Source organism: Acomys minous (genome assembly GCF_964271855.1).
Source record: "Acomys minous genome assembly, chromosome: 1".
NCBI lineage: Eukaryota > Metazoa > Chordata > Mammalia > Rodentia > Muridae > Acomys > Acomys minous.
The window spans coordinates 50,410,450-50,430,589 of record NC_140483.1 but is presented as its reverse complement, the minus strand read 5'-3'; the positions used below and the strand labels follow the sequence as shown (position 1 = coordinate 50,430,589).

Sequence of the window (20,140 nt, the reverse complement as noted above, 5' to 3'; positions counted from 1 at the left end):
GCTCCAAGAGCTGTCATGTGATTTCTGTGAAGTTTCTAATACATGCATTTATGTAATACTGGCATTGAAGGCAGTAAAGAAATATATACTTTTAATGTAGTGCCTCAATAAAGGCCATTCTGATCTGACTCTTCATACAGTGATTCATAAATTCTCTAAAAATTAAAATTTCAATTGGACACTATATTAAAGAGACTCTAAATAGATTTCTTAAAATATTTCCCTGAAATATCCTTTTACATAAGACAAACTTCACTAACATTAAATTCAGTAAAAAAGAAAGATAAGAATTAAAAATGGCACATGTAAAAGTTTTTTAGATTTATTTATTTATACAAAGTAGTATGTAGTAATTACTTAGCTTCATTAGTAATGTTAAATATGACATTTTGGTTGTTACATGTTTTTGAAGATTGAGACAATATGTCTTGCACTCATGATGAATCAGAAGGTATCCAAAAAGATTTGAGAATGTGTTGGACAAAAATAGACATAGAATAAGTTACATTTATTTTCTTGACATTGATTTTTGTGCTAGGACATATCACATGTTGGATTAGGAGTTTTGAATGCACTGCTTTTGCATTTATGGTAACTGTCTCTCAGGTTCCAAATTAATCATCATATATCAACAAAAATTTATACTTATGAGAAGAAATGAGTTAAACAATACGTCAAATATAAATCTAAACTGTATTAGTAATGTGTCTGCCCATTTCTAAACAACAGTTGAACCATAAAGTCTAGTAAAGTTAGTGTTTTGTGCAAGTGGGGTAATTGATGTGACCATCAATGCACAATGTACGAAATGGAGGTGACTCTGTTGCCTTTCTGTATCCACTTTTACAACTAAATTCAATATAGTCCCCTGCTGTGAAATACATCTTTTCATTTTGTCTCCATTTGAAAATTATGTTATGTCTGTCCAATATTTCTTTTGATGTTACACATGCATCTGAAAGATAAGATCCAAAGTTCATTAAGTAATACGTAAACCTACAGAGACCCTCTTTTGAGCATTATTTCTCAAATTATTTATAAACATCTGTATAAAAGCAGCACATTGAATTACTTTATATGAAATAGCAAATGATGTAAAGACAAGGTGTTTGGCATGAAGATTACATTTCAACAACAAGGAATGTTAATATCAATGAAATATGACACCTGTATTTCAGGACATTCATGATTGGTTGCGTTGATGTAAGTGTTGGGCAAAGGTACAAAAATTGAACCCTTTGACATATATGATATTCAGATCCAATGTTCAGTGAGATGACTGCAGCTAAGTACTACAATTAGAATAAAGTGATTAGAAAGCCAAATCATAGCTACCTTCATACTATTATTCATCATTTGCACTCAAAGTTATAACAGTGAATAGTTATTACTATAATATGTGTTTTATTTTGATAGTTTTAAAAAATAAGTCTATCAAATTACTATACTAGACAAGTAATAAGCCTGATTGAAAAGCAACTTCTCCAAGTACCACTGTGACCCCTGATGTTACATTGCTAAAAATGTGGGAGCACATAATTCCTAGTTCATGGTGTCTTCCACCAAGGCACTTACTGTGGTATCCTGCCCCACATCCCAGCTGGCCATATACTACGGTAAAGGCCGGGAGTAAGTGCTACAGAGTAGGTGCCTATGTCCCATAGCCATAATCTCCCACAGCAGCATCTGGTCCCATGCCTCTGCCTGGTCAGAAGAGAAGTCCTATTGACCTCTCTCTGTCGAGGGATCCGGGAACAGTAATCCTTGAAAGTAGACAATCTTCTATTCACTGTCTCTGAGAAAACCCACATCACCTATTATGAGTTACAATACCCATTGTAGGAGTCTTGACACAGTGAGCACTCTGTATGTTGTGCTGTCTCCATCAAGGCACCTAAGCTGTTAAAGTGTTCCAGTTCAGCATGATTCACAGAAACAGTGGTTCACATTCCTCTCAAAGGTGTTAATTATAGGCAAGTGATGCTACTTGAAAATAAATCATGCATTACATCTCAAGATACATCTTCACTAGCAAGCTTCCTGCTAAGAAACTCTCTGTAAATATAGTATAGAAAAGGGGACCCCATCCAAAGGTCCATTTTGTTTCCAGTAACAGACTCCAAATGTACTGGCATGGATAAAAGGTCAGTTGAAGCATTTAAAAGATTTGTTTGTTTGTTTGTTTTCAAGACAGGGTTTCTCTGTGTAGTCTTGGCTGTCCTGGGATCACTTTGTAGACCAGGGTGGACTCGAGCTCATAGAGATCTGGCTGCCTCTGCTTCCCAGAGTGCTCAGATTACAGGCATGTGCCACCACATATGGCTTAGAATGATTTTTAAAAGGCAATTATTGCCAAGAGAACACAGAAAAATTAAAGGAAGTAAAGAAAGACAATGGGAAATACGAATAAAAAAATTGTGGACAAGATATACTTTGAAACAAACTCAGACATAAAAATTGGAAATGAACAGCTCTGCATGTTAAATAAAAATAGGTCTGAAAATGCTATTAGCAGCATAGCCATAAGCATTACAAACTGTGTAATTCTACCTGTTTAGAAGTCCATTGGGATATATTAATTTGGCCTCTGGTTAATTTTGGTGTTTTACTTACACATTTTAATAAAGTTGAGAAAGGAATAAAAGTATGTAATACAATAAAGATGGCTCAAAATAGAAACAAATTATCCAACCAGAAAGCCTAATGAAAATTAGAAATTTAAATTTAAAAATTTTAAGATTAGAAATAAAAATTAAAACTGGAATTAATGTTTCTCTAACATAGCTAGCAAACACATTATGCTTTAGAGAGAGCAACATACAAAAATGAAAAATAGCTACCATCATCAAATATTTTGTATATATAAATCCCAGTATAGCAAAAGATACATAAGCATACAGAAGAAACACATTGAAGTGTAAAAATTCTCTTAAAATATTTTTCTGATGTTTCAGAATGAATGTTTTTAAAATTGTATTATGAAAGATTCAAAGACCCACATTTATATATTATGTAGTGAGAGAGTGTCACTTGCAGGTTTCCATCAGATTCCTCCCGTCAGAGCTCAGGGGATCCCACAGAGAGGAGACAGAGTGTAAGAGCCAGAGGGGATAGAGAGCACCAGGAGAACAAGGTCTTCAGAATCAACTAAGCAAGGCACACATGAGCTCAGAGACTGCTGCAGCAAGCACAGGGTCTACGTGGTTTTACACTAGGTCGCCTGGGTATATATTATAGCTATTACTTAATAATTTTATGGGCCTCTTGACTACGACAGGGGGTGGATCTCTTACTCATGGCCAGCTCGTGGGACACTTTCTCCTATTGGGTTGTCATGTACATCTATATAATAGTTTTTGACTCATATCTTACTTTCTTAGGTTTTGTTTTCATCTTTTTAGAAGCTTTTTCTTTTCTAGTGAGAGATAGGGAGTGGATTCAGACAGTAGGAACTAGGAGGAGTAGAAAGAGAGGAAACAATAATCAGTATATGTTTTCGAGAAAAATATTTTCAATTAAAAATAACTATATTATCAGCAAGAAGTGCCTGTCCATTCTCCTTAATCTTTTTTTACTGTGGTATCAGATTTTTGAATTATAACTAGGAAGATAAAAGATACAATTATTGAGGAGGAAATTAAATTATTTTTATTTGTGAATTATATATTTTTATATGTGGTAAATACTAGAGACTAACTTAAAATATAAGTATTGAAAAGAAAATTATTAAATACTGATATGCATTATCCTTATACAAAAATACCCCTTTTCATAGACCAATTTCATTTTTTTCTGAGAATTAAGTATAAAAGCAGTTTCTTTATCAGCAACCTAAAAAATTAATCTGTCTATGTATTTAACAACAGAAGTGAAATTCTTCAATCATTATTACTAGTTAACTGGTAAAAGATTTTGAAAAGGCAAAAATGGCGAAATCATGTATATTAGTGGGTTGTAAGATTTAATACTAATATTAAAATGTCCATATTTCCCAAGGCAATTAGTGGATTCTATGAAACCCTTCTAAATACTGATAAAATTTTTCATTCCCATAGAGGAAAAATCTAAATTTCTATGGAGGTACATACAAATAAATAGACAAGTGGAAACTGAGAAAAAAAATCTGGAGATAGAGTAATACCATGTTTCAATATACACCAGAAGCCCTAAGGTAAAAAGAACAGTACGAACCATCTAACAAATAGAAAACACTGAAAAATTGTCCTATGCATCTATGGTTAATCAGTCATAATAGTGTTTCTAAAACATATGTTGGAGAACTGATAGCATATTCAATAAATGACATAAAGATAATTGGTATCCAATGGGTATGACCAAAATTTGCATTCTGGGCAAAAATCAGCTGAATGTTGATCAAAGACATCAATGTAAGAACAAAACACTGAAAGTACAAGAAAAAGCAACAGAGAAACACTTAATTCATTTTGGGCACTGAATGTTTGGATGAACCCAAAATTACATGGCAAAAAGCAAAACTTGACCAATAGATTTTATCACAGTGAAGTATTTGTGGATAGCAGAGAATATACTCAATACAACTAAGAAATTTCATTCTTTCTCAAATCTCTGATGAGGTTGAAGACCAGGTAGATTAGTTTTACAATTAAGCTTAGTTGTTTAGGGGTTATGATGTTTTTAGATCTTGATAGATGTTTTAGTTTGATAATGATGAGATATGATAGATGTTCATTTACATTCAGAATTTTAGATGCACCAAGATGTTTTCTTCAAGACTGTCTAATACAAAAAGTAAAAACACTAAGAATGTAATACTTATATAGTTCCTGATTGTGTCATGGTTCTTCTTTCTGTAGGTAGTTTATTGTAAATATGTGTTATAATAAAAATGTATATGTAAAACATTAAACATTTATTTAATAAAAATACTAAAAAAAGAAATAGATAACTAGCAAATTTTGTGTAAATAGTTGTCACTTATTAGTTTTTAAGGATCTTGTATAGTGGTTTTCTATGTCAGGAATACATAAGGAATTTAAAATACATTAAAAAATAAGCCAACCAGATAATTGAATAGACACATCTTAAAAATGTAAGTACACCTGCCACTGAGAGGTTAAAAAAAGCTTAATATCATTTTTGTCATTTCACTGCCAAACAAAGCCAGAATAAGATACATAATAACCCAGTTAGAATTGTATTAGGGATCATGGCACTTAAAATTATAAGTGCTCATGAGTGTGTAGTGGAAAAGAAACTCATAAGCTGTTGATGGGACTATGAGTTTATGCAGTTCCTTTAGAGAACAATATTAAGATTCCTTAAAAATATAAAAATAGATCCTCCATATGTTATTCCTGTAGCCTTCTTTTGTATGTACCTAGAGGAAATAAAATCAACCTACTCAGCTTACATGTATATATTTATTGCACAGTGCTACATCACGGTAGCTATGATGGGAAAAGTGTCTGGACTCCCACCAATTGATGAATTTATAAAGATAACATGGTATGTTTATATGTAAAGCATTGTTCAGACATTATAGATGAATTTTATTATGTTAGTTAGAAAAGGGGTTGTAAGACATTAAGTGAAATAAGCCAAACAAAGGAAGACAAGTCCTGTGTGTTCTTTCTTACACAATGGAAAGACAAACTAAAATTCCTCTTGAATACCTAACAGTGATGAATAGAAATTAGTTATCTTATATAAGGGATTGGGGATGTTGTATGAGGGACACTGATTTTAATAACCGAAGGAGGTATACAGGTTTGGTGATTTGAATAATAATGCCTCTGTAGGCTCATATATTGCTTAGTCATAAGGGAGTAGTGTTACCCGAAAGGCATTAGGTGTATGGCTTTGTTGTATATAGCCATATATAGATTGTTAGAAGAAGTATATCTATTTCTTCCCGTTACCTGCAGACCTGGACATAGGACTCTCTGCTCTTTCCACACCACCATGTCTGCCTCTGCACCACCATGCTCCTAAACATCATGATAATGGACTAAACCTCTGAAATTGTAAGCAATCCCCAACAGATTTCTTTCATTTATAAGAGCTGCCATGGTCATAGTGTCTCTGCACAGCAATGGAACACTGACTGAGACAATAGGTATAGAAGTAGCATGCTGGCACCCAGTTATACAGACATTAACACATGTTAGCTAAACCTTAATTATAAAGAATAATGTGCACAATTTTATCTGTTGACTATTTTTATATAAAAAAATCTAATAATCCTGCCCTTCTCACATTCTCATGTTTAACAGTGAAACACTAGGCAAAGCAGTACTTTTATTTTGTGAATGTTCTATTATTAACAGAAAGATATCCATTCTATGACATTGAACTTCCTACAATTTATGAGAATGAGGTACTTACGTAAACACGTTGGTGGCTTTGACCACTCTCCATTTCTACATGTTATTTTCTTGTTTCCCTCAATTTGATAATAGGCCTGACACTGATATTCAACCGATGATGATGGTGGGTACTCCGTCAATGGGAAGGAGGTGATGTCTCCATTGTCAATAGGTGGAGGAGGTCCACATTTCCCTGTTGAATCTAACAAGACACCATTTGAATGTTTGAGAAATCAAGTCAAAGCACAGGCTTAAGGAGAACCAATAGAAGTGCAGTGTTAAACAGTGTAGGGGACAGGCTATATGGCCAATGTTCAGCCATCTTGTTAGAGCCTATGTTCTTATTTCTCCAGCAGTCTGCCATTCACCAGACACCACCCTGTTGTAGTTTAACAGTTAGATTAGATAAAGATAGCAAAATATTCGGTGTGGCAGGATGTTGTGACCTGCTTGAAATTCTTTGCATCTTGAGATAGCCTACTGCTGGGTTGCCATAGCAATATGCTTCCCTGCCCCCTGCCTTATAAAAACTCTGTGAAATTTCTCAATAAACGGGATTTGATCAGAATCCAGACTTGCCCCCTTCTTTGTGTCTAGCGTTCTGTCTCTATATAGGAAAATTTTCCTCCCGAGCATTAGTCTAACCCTGGTGGGCAGAGGCAAAACAGGACTTTAGGTTTCTGGATACAGAAATGATTACTTGAATGAATTTTAATCACATAAACTGAGAGTTACAAGTTCTTGCCTCAATCTTACTGAACTGCAGCAAGCATGTCTGCTCTGAAACCTCCCACTGCTGCTAAGTGTCTTATCAGCTGCTGAGCACACAGACATCAATGTAGACAGGCAGGATTTCTTTAGTTTTTTTTTTTATTGTTTGTTTTTTGTTTTTGTTAACACTGGAGTGTATATTACTTTATGTATTCTCATTGTTCATTATCCATTTTTTTTTTAGAAATACACATTTGTAGACAAGAATTTAATGCTTATAATATTACAGAAGGCTAAGGCAGCTTTCTGGGTTTATGATAGGCATCTATAGGTTATTCTTTTGTAAACACAACTGGAATTCTTGGACATAACTTTTTTGTAAAAATATAGGAATAGGGTAGACATTGAGAATTCTAGTAAAGAAAACCAGGACTCGTCTAACTGCACAATACTGCACTATGTGTTTTTCTTTTGGGCTGCTGATTGTCCAGGTGAGGCCACAGGATAAGACTGAAATAAAATGTGCTGGTATTATGTTCTTTTCACCAATATCTCAACAATAACACCACAAAACTGAACTGGAAAAAAATCAAAGCACTCATGATCCAAATAAAATGTTCTAATGTGAATGAAAATGAAAAAAAAATGGCATAAGGCATGAATTTGCATACGCAAGAGCTGAGTAAACTCAGAGTAAGACCCATGAAGATTATGCAGACACATGTATTGAAACTGCTTAGCGAAAACATCTTGAAAAAGGTCCCTAGGAAGTCATCATCAACCATGCTGGACCAAAATGTAAAAATAGTGGCTTTCCATTTACCACCATGGAGACCATAGAAAGAGAAAGAAAATGAGATTTGGCCTTGAATTCCATGTCACCTGGTGCTAACCTTTCCAATAAAGACATTAATAAAGACATTATCAGGTTAAAAATAAAGATAAAGAGGGTTTATCTCCAACAGAGAATTCCTCCTAATGAACAACTACCAGAATTCATCACAGATATAAAAATAGAAATCAAAACTTTAGAAGAAAATTAACTCGTAAAATTATGGTATATAGTAAACAAAGTTTGTGTTCATAAAATTATGTTTATATTTGAGACAAAACCTAGCATTTGAGGATGGTGCTCAATATATGTAATAGTAAATGCAAAAGAAATGTTTAAGTTAAGTATAGGAATAAGTAAGTATAAATGGATTTTAAAGTTAGGTATAGTTTCCATTTTTTCATTGGAATATAAAATGTCAGCATTAGTAAAGGGTGGCACATGTGCGCACACACACACACACACACACACACACACACATACCTAGGTGACTTCATTAACAGGTGGTTAGGAAACTGTTAGAAATAGCATATTCAAATTGTGTACTGAAAACTAATAAAAAACTCAAGGGGAAAAAGAGAAATAAAGCTGATTAACAGAGAACACAAACACAAATCAACAAGTGAACAGATATATCAAATATACCAATAATGGTTTTACGTGCAAATAACCTGAATATAAGAGATTTGCTCAGTGGACTAGGCAATTGATGTTTCTCTATAACTATGATGTAAATTTGTGGATTATAAGTATGTAGTCCATTTTCAATAGCAAATGACTAATTGTAGTATTTGGAAATTTTTTGTGCTTATAAAATTAAGCCTCAGTACTCACTGAAAATTCCCATATGTTGAACACAACATGTAAGAAATAAGAAAAGATTTTATATTTTATTACAAGGAGGTTGTTGATTACACCATTCATTTAATTTAAAATGAATATGTTGAAATCTTTCCTCAAGCCTCATATAAATGTATTTATACATTTTAATCTTCAATGAAAAATGAGGATCTTCGCATGAAAAGTGATGAATTTTTCCTTAATGGCAGTTGTTACTTTAATCTGATATAATCTTTGTTGACTCCTATCATGTTTCTCCACTAAATTCACCAAAACATTTAAAAAATATGCATATCATTTTATTTTCATTTGAAAAAAAATGCTCCACATCAGTTTGGTAGGGAGCCTAGCCATTAACTGCCGAAACATCTCTAGGAAGCCCATTACCTGCACTGCCTGCGTGGCCAGGAACCACAGACTGGATGTCTCAGAGACCTAGGATCAGTGCCTTGTCCAGTCGTTGTTAGAGAGGCTACATCTCGCAGCAGATGGGAGCAGGAGAAGAGACCCACAGCCAGACGTTATGAGGAGCTAGTGTCTGAACTGAAGGTCTCCATTGGCAGGAGATCTGGGAAAGAGGGGAAGCCTAGGGGATCAGGGTGGAATGTAGGCTCGGGCAACTCTGCTCATGGTGTATTGTGTTTGAGAAGAGTCTACTTTAAATTTTAGGCGAAGAAACCTTAAAAAATTGCTCCCTTGCTTAGAGATTGGATGACCTCACAGAACAGGAGGAGGAAAGATTGTAGGAGGCAGAGGGGATAGAGGACACCTGGAGTGTATGATCCTCTGAATCAACTAAGGAGGGATCACAGGGGCTCACAGAAACCCATGTGTATTTGTGTATACGTTATGACTGCTAGCTTGGTATTTTTGTGAAACTCCTAACAGTGGAACTGGGTGTGTATATATGACTATTTTGCTTGCTCTTGGTACTCTTTTCCTCCTATTGAGTTGCCTTGTTCAGCCTTAGTGTGAGGGCTTTTGACTTGTTTTATCCTATCTTGTTTTGCCACATGTGACTGTTGCCTCTTTCAGGACTCTTCCATTCTGAAGGGAAAGGTGGGGCAGGGAATCTGGGGAAGAGCAGGGAGGAAGGGAAGAATATGAAACTATGGTCAGGATGTATTGTATGAAAGAGGAATCTAGTTTAAATAAACAACCTAAAAAATTCTGTTCATAAGGATTACTTCACTTTATTTTCACTAGTGTACAGTAACCGAATTACATTGTCAAATAAATATTTGGGGATATAATGCCTTACCTTTGCATTTTGGAGGTTCTGTCCAGATCCCATTTAAGCATGTCACTTCCACTTCCCCAAATGCTTGAAAAGGTTTATTACATTCATAACGCACTTTTTCACCAGATGGATAATTAACCATGGACCTGGTTATTATAGTAGCATGTTGCACATGTGGTGGATCCACACAGGAACTTTCTAAAAAGCAAAAAGAAGTATCATTACATCTCCATAGACCAAGAGATATTAGGTATAGAGTCAGGGACTGGGGCTGGGGCATAGGATAACAAAACAAGGTGTTTATATATATATGAAGTTTAACTATGAAATCGAAGTTACTGCTTTTCCTCTCAGTCCTTTAAATCAATTTCTATACATTAGACAAGATACAGTGTTTTACCCCCTGAAATTATAAAATCAGACACCAATTGCTATTCTTTTGTTTCCTGAGGCCAAAGCCCACAACTTAAGCTATTTCTCACATATGTTTATAATCTGTGATTATCTAGATTTGTTCATGATACCATCAAATTATAGACTGAAAATTTAGTTTTAGGATTTTCTCTTGAACTGCACTCTGGATGTGTTCACCACACCCACAGATTTTTATGAAGACAATAGAAACCAATTATAGAAAACAGGTGATTTTAAATGCAAAAGAAAACTATGCAAATGTATAATTCATAACATTGAATTAAAGACAACTCTCTAGTCTTTTTTTAAACCCTTTACCCTTCTTCCTCTTATTCTTTGTTTCTTTTATACAACCATTTGTTCCAGCAAAGAGTGGAATTAGTGGTAAAATGATCTCTTTGAAGGATTGGCAAGATAAAACTGAAGAGGTAAGAACAACTTCACCTAGATATGTGTATATTTTATCAATACATATCATTTTTACATTGATTTCAGCTTTTTATTCACTTTATAAAGTACCTTCTAATCCTATAACAATAAATGTTATTGAATGGACACGATCCAATGATGTTTATAAATATATCCCATGTATTCAGACCTCACTATTTGTTTTTCAGCAAGAAGGACAGCCATGGTGAAAACCATTACATTGACACTTTTAAATTTGTTTTTGTTATGTGCAGTAGTGTTTTCCTACATGTGTGTACCACTTACATGCATGGGACCCTGAGTTGAAGGAAGATGGCATTGGAACATCCAGAGCATGAGAACCGTGATCTGGTATGTGGGACCAGAAAGCCCATCCATGGTCCTCTTTAAGAGCAGTCCCATGGCACTCAGAGGAAGGTCAGCAGGTTACCAAGAAGAGACTTGATACCCTATGAGCATATACAGGGGGAAGAGGTCCCCCTCAGTCAGAGTCATAGGGGAGGGGAGTAAGGGGAAAATGGGAGGGAGGGAGGAATGGGAGGATACAAGGGATGAAATAACAATTGAGATGTAATATGAATAAATTAATAAAATATATTTTTAAAAAAGAGAAGTCCAATCCCTTAACTGCTTGCTAGTCAATCTCCAGCTCATCATTTTTATTCATAAATGTCTGTAGGATTAAAATTGAAAGCACAAGGGCTTTGGAAATTTATATTGTGCTCTGTTTTAAATCCTATTTTTGTTTCAATATATTTTATGTTATATAAAAACAAAAATTTAAAAAATTAACCTAATAGTAGTTTAAGGTGATATTATCACCAGAGTATCTTCAATAACTAGAGGTTTAAAAATATGCTGGGCAGTGGTAGCACATGCCTTTAATCCCAGCACTCGGGAAGCAGAGGCAGGTGGATTGCTGTGAGTTCAAGGCCAGCCTCGTCTACAAAGTGAGTCTAGGAAAGCCAAAGCTACACAGACAAACCCTGTTTCAAAAAACCAGAAAAAAAAAAGACTTAAAGCTGATAGAACATTTGGAGATGTTTATGTACATTTAATACACAGAAAATGCTTGAAAAGCTCTTTGCATATTATTATCTGACAATAAAACAAGCATTAAAGAAAAGGAGAAAAAAGACTAAACAAAAACATTTAGTAGTCACCTCACTCCAAAACCCAAAATCAGGTTCTGAAAATCATCAAAGAAGAAAGACACATGCAATGGTGCCAGGGACTAGCGGCTACCACACACTGACACTGTTCGAGTGGTTTGCTGGGGAGGAGAAGCTCCAGCAGAGGAGAAAGTGTGAAGGGGACAGTCTCAGCTGGCTCCACTGATGTGGGTGCCAGCAACCTTATCACAGATCCGGATAACCAGGCAATGGGGCAGGGTGTCCTCAGAGCTCAAGCAGGGATAACTTCCTTAAATCTGCATCACAGCTCTGCTCTAGGGAAGACCACTATGAAATATCTGATGATAATATATGGGAAAATCTAGAAGCAACAAATTCTGAATACCTTTGACCCACTACATTGAAACAGAAGGTGCAAAGAATTATGAATGAACAGAAGGAATATTAAGTCTAATGAGGGGAATATTTGGATAAAGTGGCATCAGTGTTTAATCCCGCTAAACATATATAGAAGGAGTAACATGTCTTCTCAGACTTCCAGAAACTTGGGCAAGGAAACTCAGAGGCTGTTATTTACAACTACATACAGGTACCTATTTCTGAATGTAAAATATTTTTGTTGTTAATTATTGGCATTGGTGGCAACTTTGCCATGCTTGATGAAATTCAAGGTACAGTATTATTTTACACAACTCATAGTACTATTTGAAAAGATTATTGTTATGAAGTGCTGCTTAAAATATATTTGGAGCTACAAATGGTGAGGCTTGACTTGTCCATCCCAGCGTTCTGGAGGCCAGGAAATGATCTTCACTGAGTTCAAGACAAGATGGGATACATAAGTGAATTTCAGGTCAGCCTGGACCACAGCTAAGACCCTATCTTAAGTTTAACTATATGATTATTTTGAGCATGTTTTTCATTGTGTTTTCCAGTCCACATGGAACTTTTAATAGAAAAAATATATTTCATCAGTGATAAGACAGCGATATTCATTTTCTAAAGTATTTGATTCACAGTGTTGTTGACAATGCCAGAAAACTCTTGCCAATATAGTGCTCAATTTAAAAGTTAACAACTTCATTAACATTTTATCAATATCTTTTGTGGTCGAAAATGTAGAAGTTATAGTTTATGTTTATAACTCATTTTACTTCTTCACTTTCTCTCTTTAACCATTTCTTGTATTCCTCTGAAGCATGACTATGCAGAACGGAAATTGTGTGACTTTATCATGAAAAGAATATACTCGTAGAGTATTTCTACTTATTACTTTCACTTTAACTAAATACACATCTAAATCATCATATTTGCCTATTCACTTGGACACACCATAACCCAGATCCAAACGCCTAATGGTAAAAGTCAGTAGAAAGACCTTTATTTCAACCACAACAATGCACTTTATTTCAAACATGGCAGAACAATGCCGGATCCCAGAGGGCAGTGTACTTACCGATGGAAATGCATTTGGGAGGAGTGGACCAGCCCTCCTCAGTACATGAGATGGCGTTCTGATTATTTTGAAGGGCGTAGCCTTGGTTGCAAACAACTTGGACAGTATCACCTTCTAAGTGTGTTTGTCCTGAAGATGTAGAGTTGCCATTTTCCACAAAAGGAAAAAAGCATAGCCCTAGAGAAGAAAAAAAGATTAATTTTCAATATGGGGGAAGATAAAAGAAAGTTACATTGCATATTAAGATTTAAAAAAAATGACACAACTGAACAACAACAACAACAAAAAAAACTATACAAATAAGGTTCCTGAAGTTGATAGTGTGTTTTCCTCACTTCTGAAGTGCTGAGTCTGTAGGTGGCCACTGTACATTTTATGCGGGTGCTTGTATCCAGATTCTGATACTCCTGTGTACAGGCCAAGGACTTGTCCACTGATCCATCTTCCTGTTCATTCTGCTTTTGAGTTTTTTTTTTAAACACTGATAAACTTCTCAATATAAAATAGTATTTTGATATGATTTTTGAATGTTTTTTTTCAACAAGGAATGGCTTTTGTGATCTGCTTCACTGATTTATCTATTCTGCTTCCCATTTTTTTTTAATATACCCTTCATCTTGAGGTTTGCACTACACGTTCACTTAAGGATCCATGTATTAAAGATAACAAGTCTAAAGATGAAGTGAGTCTTGGAAAATACAAACGTAAAATGTCTTGCCACGAAATATTTAAGAGAAAAGTCCTCAATAGTTTCTGTCTCACAAATGTGTTTGTCAGATATTTTGGGCCAGAAAGCTGAAGAATATGATCCAATGTTATTGAGAGTTTTCGGTGGCTATTCAGGTGGCAAACTGTCTCTGTCATTTTCCCATATTCTCCTACACTCCTGGTATTCTCAGGTAATTAATTTTATTCCTTCTCAAGTCTCTGATGGAGTTAAAGACCAAATAGTTAGTTTTACAGTGAAGCTTAGTTGCTTAGGGGTTAAGAAGTTTTTAGGTCTAGATATGTGTTTTAAGTTGATGATGACAAAATATGATAGATAGTAATTTACATTCAGAATTTTAGATGCACCAAGATAGGAAAGATGTTTTCCTCAAGGCTTCCAAACACAAATAGCCAAAACACTAAGACTGTAACATTGATATAATTCCTGATTGTGTCATGGTTATTCTTGCTGTAGGTAGTTTATTGTATATGTGTATAAAAATATAAATGCATATGTAAAAAATAAAAATATTTAATTGAGAAAAGAGAAAAGATAATTCAATCATAGTAGATACATGAAGTGACTTTTTCTTTCACATAAAAAGCATGGCCAGTTTCCTATTAAGTAGATGTTTGACAAGATCTGTTAGTATATTCACCAAAATACATTCACCATTGGCTTTCAGTTCATAATTTTATATTGTAGAGCTCCTGTTCACAATATATTCTCTGCTGGATTTTCATTTAAAAAAACTCATGAAAGAAAGACTTTATCTGCCCATTCTCCAGCCCACCTGCAAAGCCATGACCCCCCTCTTACACGCTTTTCTCTTTCTTTCACTCAGTGTTCATCGGGATGGCATTTACTCACTGCGACACTTTGGTGTTGGTGACCATCCTGCTTCTGTGCATGTTATCCGAGTCCAAAAGGAATTTGAAGGAGATGCAAAACTATATTTGCAGGAGTAGTAGAGAACCTTCCCAGTAAAAACTGGGAGAAATGGCTCATACTTCTTTTCATCATATAGTATTCCATGGTTTATTTTTGGAAAATCACAAAGTTTCACTTGGAAAAAATAAAACAAAGATTAAGAAATTAAATGTTAATTATCACCGATGAATCATTAATTACATATTTTTGTATTTGATGATATTTTTCTTTTCATTTAGCTTAAATGGATATAGTTTAAGTGCCTTCTGATGTTTCATTTGATCTATAAACAAGAATGACCTGCAAGCATTTCATAAATTAGTAAAATAATAACACAATGAAATCCACTATTGTGTATATTAACACATGATCCTTGAGTATGTAAATAATTGAGGATGTGATTATTAATAAGTTTGAAGTTTATGTTTTAGATTGATATGAATTATAAAGCTTTTGACAGTATTTAGAACATAGCCCGACATTGTATTTTTAAATTTATTATAATTTATTCAGATCACATCCTGAATGCTATCCCCTTGCTGGTATCTTCCAGTTTCTGTTCTCCCTCCCTTTTCCACCTTCTTCCCCTCCCCCATCTCTGACCTAAGCTTATCATGTCTCATCTGGATAGCTTTCTTCTTCCCCTTCCTCTGTGTACCCATGGGGCCTCCGAACCAAGGAGAAGTGATCAAATTGGGGCCACCAGATATCATGTTAGAAACAGTTCCATGCTCTCCACAACCATGGAGCATGAACTGTCCAACGGCTAGATCTGAACAGGGTTTCATGCATGCATTGTCCTTAGTTGGTACAGGAGTTTGTGCAGACCCACACTAGTCCAGATCTGTCAGCCTTGATGGTCTCCTTGTGGGGCTCCTGACTTTCTGCTGGACTCCATGTGAAAACACCATGGAAGAATGGGGCTGTGGAAGGACCCAAAGGGTTCAGGAGCCCAATATAACTTTAAAAACCCCTGATAAATGAGCTACTATAGCCACCTGACTGCGTAGTGAGAAATGTCTGAATATGAGGACTGTGCTTAGTCATCAACTATTCTGCTCTCTTGTTCTCATTGACATAATCACTAATTTACATACTGGGATTCTGTCTCCAGTATGTTTCAAGGGAATAGTAAACATGCCCAGTAGTTAGTTTAGTATGATAAATAACAGCATAATTTTTATTTTGTCACATTGCAGAGTAAGTGTAGTTTTATTAAAAATAAAAGGTCACAAAGAATCAGAAAGAAGATAAATCTGCAGCTAAATTCTGGTGAACATTATGTCTATAAATACAACTGCCAGGAATAATGTGGAAATTGTATGTGTATATATGATGTATACATATAATGTTTAAATACATTAAAACAGTAAACATATAAGTTGTTATAACTATTGAATTTGAACATTTTCTACAAGCAGAAATTTCTAGACTTATGTTTTAGGAAAGTTAGTCTGCTTGAAATTTAAATTATGCACAAAAACCATATACTGCTTTTACAATGTATATCTTCCCTCATTATCAACCAAACAATGTGTGGTTGTTTGAGTATTTTGACAATGTTTTGTAGTAATATCCTCACAAATAGTGAAGCATTTCATTTTCACTAATGTAGAGTTAATTCTTAATGTTAAATGATATTTAAAATTATTGATTCCTGTGTTATTTAGCCACATGGAAACTGAAGTTGCTAACCTATTTCTATTTGATGTTATGTAGTTTTGAAGATGTTCATGGTAGAAATTCCATGTACGCTGGACATTCTGTTTTTCAGATATCCACTGTCTGTCTTCCAAACAACATGATGTTATTTGCATACACTTATCTTGTCTTTTCTGTATCACATTGCTACTATCCTCCAACTATATTCCAACCTCCTTCAGAGCCCTTTCTACACCACTCACCTAAAACTGAGTGCACACAGCAGTGACACTGCAGGCTATGAATGTTTCCCACACTTGTCAGTCTTCCTTTATTCAATTAGCCACTAAAAATGAAAAATTATTATTCTGACTACAGATTATGATGTACACTTACAAATGTCTTTAGTATAGGACACACACACATGCATGTTTGCCTTGCAAATTATTTGTCTGTATGTTTTTTGTTTTTCCTTTAGAACATAATAACATAATGTCATAGTGTGCCCACTTGTGAATTAAATTTTCTTCTCAGCTAGATTCTCCTTCAACTTCCTTCTCTGGCATTATCAAAATTTCTTATATCATTCACGTAATTTTTATTTCTCTCTCTCTCTCTCTCTCTCTCTCTCTCTCTCTCTCTCTTGCTCTCTCCTCCCCCCCCCCTTCGCTCCCCAGTTTTCTGAGACAGGGTTTCTCTGTGTAGTCCTGGTTGTCCTGGAACTTACTCTGGTGACCAGGCTTGCTTCGAACTCAGAGATTGCATGCCTCTGTTTCTCAAGTGTCAGGATTAAAGCCATGCACCACCACCACCCCTCTTAATACCGTGATCTCTGACTGAAGTTTAATGTACGTAGATGATCAGTGATGATCTCTGAATATCTGCCCATCTCTTCAGGCTACCCAGGTGCACTGTATTGTCTGAGTAATTATATATGATATCCATACTTTCTCTTTTGACTGATAGAGTTGATTAAGCATACAACAAGCCAAAGTAAAACAATAAATTGCCAGAGATGGATACTTAGGTAGATGATAAACATTACACACACACACACACACACACACACACACACACACACACACACGGAGAAAAGAGAGAGAGAGAGAGAGAGAGAGAGAGAGAGAGAGAGAGAGAGAGAGAAGAGAGAAGAGAGAAGAGAGAAGAGAGAGAGAGAGAGAGAGAGAGAGAGAGAGAGAGAGAGAGAGAGAGAGAGAGAGAACAGACAGACAGACAGACAGACTGAGTGAGTGATAGCAAAACATCAAACTCACTCTCCAGAATAACCTGAAGTACTAGCTGAGGCAAACTTTTTATGACAACCAGGTGGAGTTCCAATAGGCAGAGGCATGTTCCCTTTCATAAGGCTTCTCAGTAAACAAAAATAACCGAAAAGTAGCATCACCCAATTGACTTACTTGAGGATATCCCACAAAAACTGTGGAAGCATGTCTAAGGCAGCTAACTCAACTTCCCCATCTGGATTCCCAGGAAGAACAGAGAAAAGAACTGAAAGATAGGGCATTTCAAGTTTGAAGGGATAAGCAATTTTATTCCTTCTCACGTCTCTGATGGGGTTGAAGACTGGGTAGTTTAGTTTTACAATTAAGCTTAGTTGTTTTGGGGTTAAGATGTTTTTACATCTAGATAGATGTTTTAAGTTGATAATGAAGAGATATGATAGATATTGATTTACATTCAGAATTTTAGAAGCACCAAAATAGGAAAGATGTTTCTTCAAGGCTGTCAAATACAAATAGCCAAAACACTAAGAATGTGACATTTATAATTCCTGATAGTGTCATGGTTCTTCTTGTCATAGGTAGATTATTGTATATATGTGTAATAATATAAATATATTTAGTAAAAAAGTAAAAAACAAAGAGAAGTGAAAAAAAAGGTAAAAGCAATTGGAAATCCCAGCTCACTGTTTCAACTTTTAAAGTCAGTTTATGCTGGCTATTATGAAAACCTGATTTGATCATGTGAATTCTATCTTTTGCCATTTGTTCTACTAATTAGATGTGCCCTCCAAAAGGACTTTCAGAGAGGAATTCCTGACAGCTGCTGGAAAATATTTGCCCCAGAGGATTAATGCTGGACACCTTAGGGCCTAAAATATATTTGTCTGCTTGCCTGCCTGCCTGTCTGTTTGTCTGTCTGCTGCTGATGGTCTCCGATCTATTTAATAATTTCTTAGTTGCTACTTATTCTTTTGCTCTGACTTGCTTTGTTCTTAGAAAACTAACTCATTAAAAATTAAAAGCTTCATCATTGTAGGACATTTTCCAGACTATAAGGAATACTAGATACTTAATATTTACAAATATTTGTGTGAACTGAACTGGCTCTATTTATGATAATATATGTGTATATACATACAATAACAACTAGTAAAGAAAGAGACCATTATTTAGACAACAAGAAGGTATATATGGATGGGATGGTTTGGTGGGAGGGAAGGGAAGGCAAATATAATATACTATAAACTCAATATTTAAAAAAAACAATGAAGGAAATGTTTTCTATCATTTGGCAAAATGAAATTTTTTTCCTCTCATTTGGTTACTATTTTCCATTGGTTATAATTCAAAGTGAGATGTGGAAACACAATGAGTTTACATCTCTGAAATAATGTTACCAAATTTGTACGTTTGGATCTTCAAACTAAAATAGTCACCTTTTTTCCCGATGTTCATGATGAACTCATTTCATAGGGAACTTCCCCACCTCCCCCCCAAAAATTCCCACTATTCCCCCAAACACTGCTCAGTGACTGACACTTTGCACTTCTCTTTCATCTGAGTATACAGAGAAGGAAAATAACAAAGACACATTAAAAACATACTCCTCGGCAGACTTAAAAGTAAATCTTGGAGAAGTGTTTTGTTATATTTTGGTCAAAACTATTTACAGATGAAAGTGCATATGTATAAAGATGGCAACTTTGCAGAAGATTAACTGTTGTCAAAGAAAGCCTTAAACGTTTTTGTATGCAGATAAAAGACCACAACAAAGCGAAATAACCTATGCCATAAGAGAGATGTTGGCAACTTTGTAAAGTAATGATCTTGTTCCTATCTTTTTCACTTATCTGAGATCTGAATACCTATCTAAATAACCCTTAATCACAAAGAAAGATTAGAAAACAAAAAAACAAACAAAACAAAAAAAACCAACCAACCAACCAAACAAACAAAACAACCCCCCCTCAAAATAACCAACCAACCAACAACCAACCAACCAACCAAACAAACAAACAAAACAAACAAACAAAAAAAAAAAAAAGGAAAGAAAAACCCAAACCAAACCGTGATTAAATTTCAGAATCCTTCACAGTGTATACAGCATCATTTGTGGTTCCATGGATGTGATGATGCCTTTATGATTCACTGAGGGACTGCTGTCAAATCCTCTTCAGACACAGTGTTAATGCAAAGGAAATATAATCTCCTTCC

At 35.1% G+C, this 20,140-nt stretch overlaps 1 protein-coding gene across 1 annotated transcript in view; it reads right to left on the bottom strand.

The window, feature by feature from the left end:
• Positions 1–350: 350 nt before the first annotated feature.
• Positions 351–20,140, bottom strand: part of LOC311586565 (complement factor H-like) — a 168,165-nt gene continuing 148,375 nt past the window's right edge. The window contains exons 21-22 of the mRNA XM_084762632.1: positions 6,367–6,549; positions 351–955 (exon numbers count right to left, since the gene is read on the bottom strand). Of these exons, the coding sequence (XP_084618758.1) occupies positions 753–955; positions 6,367–6,549 (386 nt within the window). The 3' untranslated portion in view covers positions 351–752. The remainder of the gene's footprint in view (positions 956–6,366; positions 6,550–20,140) is intronic.